Here is an 8,052-nt window from a genome sequence, read left to right as displayed (position 1 = left end):
TGACACTTCATAGTTGACGTTTCTTAAAAAACCATCAACTATTCTACAAAGCTTTGACGCTTTTTAGAAAACGTCAACTATATTCCCGTTTTCCCTGACATTTTGTAGAAAGTGTCAGCTAATGCACCATAGCTTTGACGTTTTTTCAAAAACGTCAGGTAAAACACCATTTTGTTGACGTTTTTAGAAACCGTCAGTTACCATCCAAAAAAACCGACAATTAATCTTTTATTTGTTTTTTAATGTAAGAAGAAAACCCTAAGCACTATGCGGTTCCATTTTTCTCCCTTCTCTTTCACTGTCTTGCGCCGCCCAACCTTTTCTTTTTCTCAAGATCACTGTGTCGCACAACTCGTCTCTCTGCTCTCAATCTCTCGCTCAATTCTTCTATGTTCTCCTTAATCATCTTTCCGCTCTTACTCTCTTGCTCAAGATCTCTCAGTTTCTTTCCAATTTTTCTGTTGGTATCTTTGGGTTTTCAGCCACTCTAAGCAGATTGCAAAACCCACAAATCAGCATCAACGAGAGCACAACCCCTACCAAACACTAGCTTCAACTCGACCACTCAGACCCCGATAAACACCAGTATCCATAACCATTTCACAACCATCTGCAAAATCACAAAAAAGACCCGAGACCCGATTCGATCGGAGACCTTAGCTTCACGAGCGGCAGTGGAACCCATGAAATATGGTGTGGGTGATCGATCCGACTGCAGACAGAGGAGATGAGATGAAGGACATGATGTTGGAGAATCTTTCTTGCTCTGGTTCAGCGGCATCACCGGAATCGAGTTTTTCCTATGTCAACTGCAAACTGAGGTGCGTTTCTTCATCACTTTTTAGAATTTGAGGTCGTTTTCTTTGAAATCTAGATTATAATACACCAGAATGGATTCGATCTCTTTTCTGTATTTGGGTTCATTTTATTTAAAAGTTCAAGTCTGAAAACATGAATCTGATACAGATTTAATTTGTTTTCTATATTTGGATCGTTTTCCTAATTGAGTATTTGGATTCTAGTATGGGTTTTATGGTTCTCATTATTTTTGGTCATTTCTTTCTCTCTCCTAGTCTTGGATGCTAGTAAAAATTATTCCTTAGTGTTGCAATTTTCTATGAATTGCTTGATTTTCATTTCTAGGAATTTTAAGGAGTCAATTTCTTGTTCTGTCTTCAATTCCTTGTCTTATGGGTTTTTATGTTTTTCTTTTATGTTGTTCATTTTCGTATTTATTTTTGACTGGGTGAGAAGCTTGGTTCTAGCCCTGGCTTTTGGCTAGTTCTTGTGTCTTGATGGCCACCCAGTTCTTGTGTCTTGCTGTCTGGGCTTTTGGCTCTGTTTGTATTCTATATATAACTTGTTGGAGAATCCATACAACTGGTTCTTTGTCTACTTGAGTTCTCTAAATTTCGCAATCAATGGAAAGGTCACTGAATGTGTCATCCCTTAGTTCAAAAAGATAGAAAGTTTCTTGAAAGAGTGGAATATTGGGATCTCGGACAAGAGGCAACTATTTCTTACCATCTCAAATGTTTTAAAAGAACACAAAAGGTATGTTATGCTATGTGGAAATTGTGAACTATAATATTTTTTTGTATGTGTACGCCCTGTTCAAATGGTTTGAGGAATAATTGATTAATTTTTGTGTTGTATTTTCAGCTTGGCAAAGGAGTCTTTCAAATTCCTGAGCAAGAGTACTTAGCTACTTTTGCTGTTGAAGATGCATATATATTGAGTGAAGCCAATGAGGAAACTGTGCGCACAATTGTGGAATTTGTGAAGGCCCCTGACTTGTTTCAGGTATTATAAGGTCTTGTGGAATTTAAAGATTATTTTTGCTAATTTAGTGGTCTACATTTCTCCTTGATGCATGCTTACCCTTGTTTACTTGTGTTACATCATTTAAAAATATAGGTTTTTTCTTTTAAAAAAATCTCTTCATGTATGTACAGAAGAAGCTCTAATAGCATTGTTGAAAGTAAAAGTTGCAGCTTCTCATGTGAGTGACTTGGCTTTAGAAATATTTCTAACTGTTCTAGAGTTTCATTTGAGTGAACTTTGCTTTATAAATATTTATACTTCATGATTTCTAACTTTCTGTTTAAATGTGCATCAACATGCTGCCATAAATGTGTACATTTGATTATTGGTCAATTGATATCTTTATCAATCTCTATTCAACCCCATGTAAGTAAATGTTAATCCTAGTAACACATTAGAGTGAAATATGCAATTGTGCTCTTATATCCTTTCACATATACTTTCATGTGACTGATCTTGTTGTATGAGACTTGTATTTCATTATTTAGGTGCACTGATTTCTGTGTTTTGATTATTATTCAATACTAGGCTATCATTCAATACTTTTGATCATAGAACTTCTTTGCTTGATATTATCTTTGTTAACTTTACATTATTTAAATATCAAAGAATATGTATGTTTAACAAAGTGAGGACTTAACAGGTTCATAATCTCAGCATTATATATATTATTAAAGATTAGAGATTATTTAAGGCATAATCTGAATTCTGCTTAGTCTTAGTTCCGTCGACATTTATTAACTTGTTAATTCATACGTTTACATCTTAGCAGATTGATGTGATTAGTGCGGGCTCATACCACAAAGGCAATCTTAGGCCCATCAAGCAAAGTCAAGCTTCCAAGTGACAAGTTCTATATAGATCAATTTGTTTATTTCCCTATGCTTATATGTTTTTAATATCGTTTGCCCAGATAGTTGACATGAACATTTTTTTAGTACTTAAATTTATATATACAATAATTTTATTTTAGTGGATGTGAGATTTCAGTTTCTTGTTTTATGTAATTATTTAGCAATTTAATTATTTCGTCACGATTTAATGTTTCCTGACGGTTATGAAACATCACAATCTCTTCTCTTGACGCTTTTTAACTATCAACAATTTCTTACACCTTTTGATTTCGGATCGAGCCCCAAATTTGGGCAACATCATAATATGGTGGGAGGAGTCATTTGGTTAAGTTTGAGTGAAATCCGATCTCTAGAACTACCCAACACACCAACCACCACAATTAGGAAAGAACCGCGTTTGAACTTGAATTGTCCAATTTCTTACACCGATTGATTTCGGATCAAGTTCAAAGGCAGTCATTCCTAATTGGAGTGGTTGGAGTTTTGGGTAGTTCTAGAGATCGGATTTCACTCAAACTTAACCACATGACTCCTCCCACCATATTATGGTGTTGCCCAAGTTTTGGGCTCGATCCGAGATCAATAGGTGTAAGAAATTCGACAATTTATGTTCAAAGGCAGTTCATTCCTAATCGTAGTGGTTGGTGTATTCCATAGTTCTAGAGATCAGATTTCACTCAAAACTAACCAAATGACTCCTCCCACCATATTATGATGTTGGCCAAGTTTTGGGCTCGATCCGAAATCAATAGGTGTAAGAAATTGGACAATTCAAGTTCAAAGGCAGTACGTTCCTAATTGGAGCGGTTGGTGTTTTGGGTAGTTCCAGAGATCGGATTTCACTCAAACTTAACCAAATGACTCCTCCCACCATATTATGATGTTGCCCAAGTTTTGGGCTCGATCCGAAATCAATAGGTGAAAGAAATGGGACAATTTATGTTCAAAGGCAGTTCGTTCGTAATCGGACCGGTTGGTGTATTACACAGTTCTAGAGATCAGATTTCACTCAAAACTAACCAAATGACTCCTCCCACCATAATATGATGTTGCCCAAGTTTTGCGCTCGATCCGAAATCAATAGGTTTAAGAAATTGGACAATTCAAGTTCAAAGGCAGTTCGTTCCAAATTGGAGTGGTTGGTGTTTTGGGTAGTTCTAGAGATCGGATTTCACTCAAACTTATCCAAATGACTCCTCCCACCATATTATGATGTTGCCCAAGTTTTGGGCTCGATCAGAAATCAATAGGTGTAAGAAATTGGACAATTCATGTTCAAAGGCAGTTCCTTCCTAATCGGAGTGGTTGGTGTATTCCACAGTTTTAGAGATCGGATTTCACACAAAACTAACCAAATGACTCCTCCCACCATCTTTTGATGTTGCCCAAGTTTTGGGCTCGATCCGAAATCAATAGGTGTAAGAAATTGGAGAATTCAAGTTCAAAGGCAGTTCGTTCCTAATCGGAGTGGTTGGTGTATTCCGTAGTTCTAGAGATCGGATTTCACTCAAAACTAACCAAATGACTCCTCCCACCATCTTTTGATGTTGCCCAAGTTTTGGACTCGATCCGAAATCAATAGGTGCAAGAAATTGGACAATTTATGTTCATAGGCAGTTCATTCCTAATCGGAGTGGTTGGTGTATTCCATAGTTCTAGAGATCGGATTTCACTCAAAACTAACCAAATGAGTCCTCCCACCATAATATGATGTTGCCCAAGTTTTGGGCTCGATCCGAAATCAATAGGTGTAAGAAATTGGACAATTCAAGTTCAAAGGCAGTACGTTCCTAATTGGAGCGGTTGGTGTTTTGGGTAGTTCCAGAGATCGGATTTCACTCAAACTTAACCAAATGACTCCTCCCACCATATTATGATGTTACCCAAGTTTTGGGCTCGATCCGAAATCAATAGGTGAAAGAAATGGGACAATTTACGTTCAAAGGCAGTTCGTTCGTAATCGGACTGGTTGGTGTATTACACAGTTCTAGAGATCAGATTTCACTCAAAACTAACCAAATGACTCCTCCCACCATAATATGATGTTGCCCAAGTTTTGGGCTCGATCCGAAATCAATAGGTTTAAGAAATTGGACAATTCAAGTTCAAAGGCAGTTCGTTCCAAATTGGAGTGGTTGGTGTTTTGGGTAGTTCTAAAGATCGGATTTCACTCAAACTTATCCAAATGACTCCTCCCACCATATTATGATGTTGCCCAAGTTTTGGGCTCGATCAGAAATCAATAGGTGTAAGAAATTGGACAATTCATGTTCAAAGGCAGTTCCTTCCTAATCGGAGTGGTTGGTGTATTCCACAGTTTTAGAGATCGGATTTCACACAAAACTAACCAAATGACTCCTCCCACCATCTTTTGATGTTGCCCAAGTTTTGGGCTCGATCCGAAATCAATAGGTGTAAGAAATTGGAGAATTCAAGTTCAAAGGCAGTTCGTTCCTAATCGGAGTGGTTGGTGTATTCCGTAGTTCTAGAGATCGGATTTCACTCAAAACTAACAAAATGACTCCTCCCACCACCTTTTGATGTTGCCCAAGTTTTGGGCTCGATCCGAAATCAATAGGTGCAAGAAATTGGACAATTTTTGTTCATAGGCAGTTCATTCCTAATCGGAGTGGTTGGTGTATTCCATAGTTCTAGAGATCGGATTTCACTCAAAACTAACCAAATGACTCCTCCCACCATCTTTTGATGTTGCCCAAGTTTTGGGCTCGATCCGAAATCAATAGGTGCAAGAAATTGGACAATTTATGTTCATAGGTAGTTCATTCCTAATCGGAGTGGTTGGTGTATTCCATAGTTCTAGAGATCGGATTTCACTCAAAACTAACCAAATGACTCCTCCCACCATAATATGATGTTGCCCAAGTTTTGGGCTCGATCCGAAATCAATAGGTTTAAGAAATTGGACAATTCAAGTTCAAAGGCAGTTCGTTCCAAATTGGAGTGGTTGGTGTTTTGGGTAGTTCTAGAGATCGGATTTCACTCAAACTTAATCAAATGACTCCTCCCACCATATTATGATGTTGCCCAAGTTTTGGGCTCGATCCGAAATCAATAGGTGCAAGAAATTGGACAATTTATGTTCAAAGGCAGTTCGTTCCTAATCGGAGTGGTTGGTGTATTCCATAGTTCTAGAGATCGGATTTCACTCAAAACTAACCAAATGACTCCTCCCACCATAATATGTTGTTGCCCAAGTTTTGGGCTCGATCCGAAATCAATAGGTTTAAGAAATTGGACAATTCAAGTTCAAAGGCAGTTCGTTCCTAATCGTTGTGGTTGGTGTATTCCATAGTTCTACAGATCGGATTTCACTCAAAACTAACCAAATGACTCCTCCCACCATATTATGATGTTGCCCTAGTTTTGGGGTTGATCCGAAATCAATAGGTGTAAGAAATTGGACAATTCAAGTTGGAAGGCAGTTCGTTCCTATTTGGAGTGGTTGGTGTTTTGGGTAGTTCTAGAGATTGGATTTCACTCAAAATTAACCAAATGACTCCTCCCACCATATTATGATGTTGCCCAAGTTTTGGGTTTGATCCAAAATCAATTGGTGTAAGAAATTGGACAATTCAGGTTCAAAGGCAGTTCGTTCCTAATTGGAGTGGTTGGTTTTTTGGGTAGTTCTAGAGATTGGATTTCACTCAAACTTAAGAAAATGACTCCCCCCACCATATTATGATGTTGCCCTAGTTTTTGGCTCGATCCGAAATCAATAGGTGTAAGAAGTTGGACAATTCAAGTTCAAAGGCAGTTCGTTCCTAATTGGAGTGGTTGGTGTTTTGGGTAGTTCTAGAGATCGGATTTCACTCAAACTTAACCAAATGACTCCTCCCACCATATCATGTTGTTTCCCAGGTTTTGGGCTCGATCCGAAATCAATAGTTGTAAGAAATTGCACAATTTATGTTCGGAGGCAGTTCGTTCCAAATCGGGGTGGTTGGTGTATTCCATAGTTCAAGAGATCGGATTTCACTCAAAACTAACCAAATGACTCCTCCCACCATATTATGAGGTTGCCCAAGTTTTTTGCTCGATCCGAAATCAATTGGAGTAAGAAATTGGACAATTCAAGTTCAAAGGCTGTTCGTTCCTAATTGGAGTGGTTGGTGTTTTGGGTAGTTCTAGAGATCGGACTTTACTCTAACTTAACCAAATGACTCGTCCCACCATATTATGAGGTTGCCCAAGTTTTGGGCTCGATCCGAAATCAATAGGTGTAAGAAATTGAACAATTCAAGTTCAAAGGCAGTTCGTTCCTAATTGGAGTGGCTTGTGTTTTGGGTAGTTCTAGAGATCGGATTTCACTCAAGGTTAACCAAATGACTCCTCCCACCATATTAGGATGTTGCCCAAGTTTTGGGCTCGATCCGAAATCAATAGGTGTAAGAAATTGGACAATTTATGTTCAAAGGCAGTTCGTTCCTAATCGGAGTGGTTGGTACATAGTTCTAGAGATCGAATTTCACTCAAAACTAACCAAATGACTCCTCCCACCATATTATGATGTTGCCCAAGTTTTGGGCTCGATCCGAAATCAATAGGTGTAAGAAATTGGACAATTTATCTTCAAAAGCAGTTCGTTCCTTATCGGAGTGGTTGGTGGATTACATAGTTCTAGAGATCGGATTTCACTCAAAACTATCCAAATGACTCCTCCCACCATATTATGAGGTTGCCGAAGTTTTGGGCTCGATCCGAAATCAATAAGTGTAAGAAATTCGACACTTCAAGTTCAAAGGCAGTTCGTTCCTGCTTGGAGTGGTTGGTGTTTTGGGTAGTTCTAGAGATCGGATTTCACTCAAAATTAACCTAATGACTCCTCCCACCATATTATGATGTTGCCCAAGTTTTTTGCTTCATCCGAAATCAATAGGTGTAAGAAATTGGACAATTCAAGTTCAAAGGCAGTTCGTTCCTAATTGGAGTGGTTTGTGTTTTGGGTAGTTCTAGAGATCGGATTTCACTCAAGCTTAACCAAATGACTCCTCCCACCATATTAGGATGTTGCCCAAGTTTTGGGCTCGATCCGAAATCAATAGGTGTAAGAAATTGGACAATTTATGTTCGAAGGCAGTTCGTTCCTAATCGGAGTGGTTGGTACATAGTTCTAGAGATCGAATTTCACTCAAAACTAACCAAATGACTCCTCCCACCATATTATGATGTTGCCCAAGTTTTGGGCTCGATCCGAAATCAATAGGTGTAAGAAATTGGACAATTTATCTTCAAAGGCAGTTCGTTCCTAATCGGAGTGGTTGGTTGATTCCATAGTTCTAGAGATCGGATTCCACTCAAAACTATCCAAATGACTCCTCCCACCATATTATGAGGTTGCCGAAGTTTTGGGCTC

The 8,052-nt window shown here is 38.5% G+C and overlaps 1 protein-coding gene across 3 annotated transcripts; it reads left to right on the top strand.

Moving 5' to 3' along the window:
• Positions 1-248: 248 nt before the first annotated feature.
• LOC110767400 (uncharacterized) lies at positions 249-2,801 on the top strand. 3 transcript variants are annotated; one of them, XM_088253862.1, is made up of 4 exons: positions 249-1,554; positions 1,663-1,803; positions 1,956-2,002; positions 2,597-2,801. In XM_088253862.1, exons 1-3 carry the CDS (start codon positions 1,438-1,440, stop codon positions 1,965-1,967), a joined length of 270 nt encoding a protein of 89 aa, XP_088109988.1. In that variant the 5' UTR covers positions 249-1,437; the 3' UTR covers positions 1,968-2,002; positions 2,597-2,801. The 3 variants fall into 3 exon arrangements, with proteins under 3 accessions (XP_088109988.1, XP_088109989.1, XP_021826618.1); XM_088253863.1 differs by having other exon boundaries at positions 2,594-2,801; XM_021970926.2 differs by lacking the exon at positions 1,956-2,002 and having other exon boundaries at positions 252-1,554.
• Positions 2,802-8,052: the final 5,251 nt, after the last annotated feature.

The sequence above is a fragment of the Prunus avium genome, chromosome 5, assembly GCF_965620075.1.
Source record: "Prunus avium chromosome 5, drPruAviu1.hap1.1, whole genome shotgun sequence".
Classification (NCBI taxonomy): Eukaryota; Viridiplantae; Streptophyta; class Magnoliopsida; order Rosales; family Rosaceae; genus Prunus; species Prunus avium.
The sequence above is the reverse complement of the archived record's forward strand: the minus strand, read 5'-3'. Positions and strand labels throughout refer to the sequence as shown.

What these genes read in the sequence shown, in the direction of transcription:
- LOC110767400 (XM_021970926.2), top strand. Translation starts at nt 1,438, where the DNA reads ATGTGTCATCCCTTAGTTCAAAAAGATAGAAAGTTTCTTGAAAGAGTG. An exon ending in GTTTTAAAAGAACACAAAAG is followed by an intron (nt 1,555 to 1,662) that starts GTATGTTATGCT and finishes TTGTATTTTCAG; the next exon opens with CTTGGCAAAGGAGTCTTTCA. An exon ending in AGGCCCCTGACTTGTTTCAG is followed by an intron (nt 1,804 to 2,596) that starts GTATTATAAGGT and finishes ACATCTTAGCAG; the next exon opens with ATTGATGTGATTAGTGCGGG.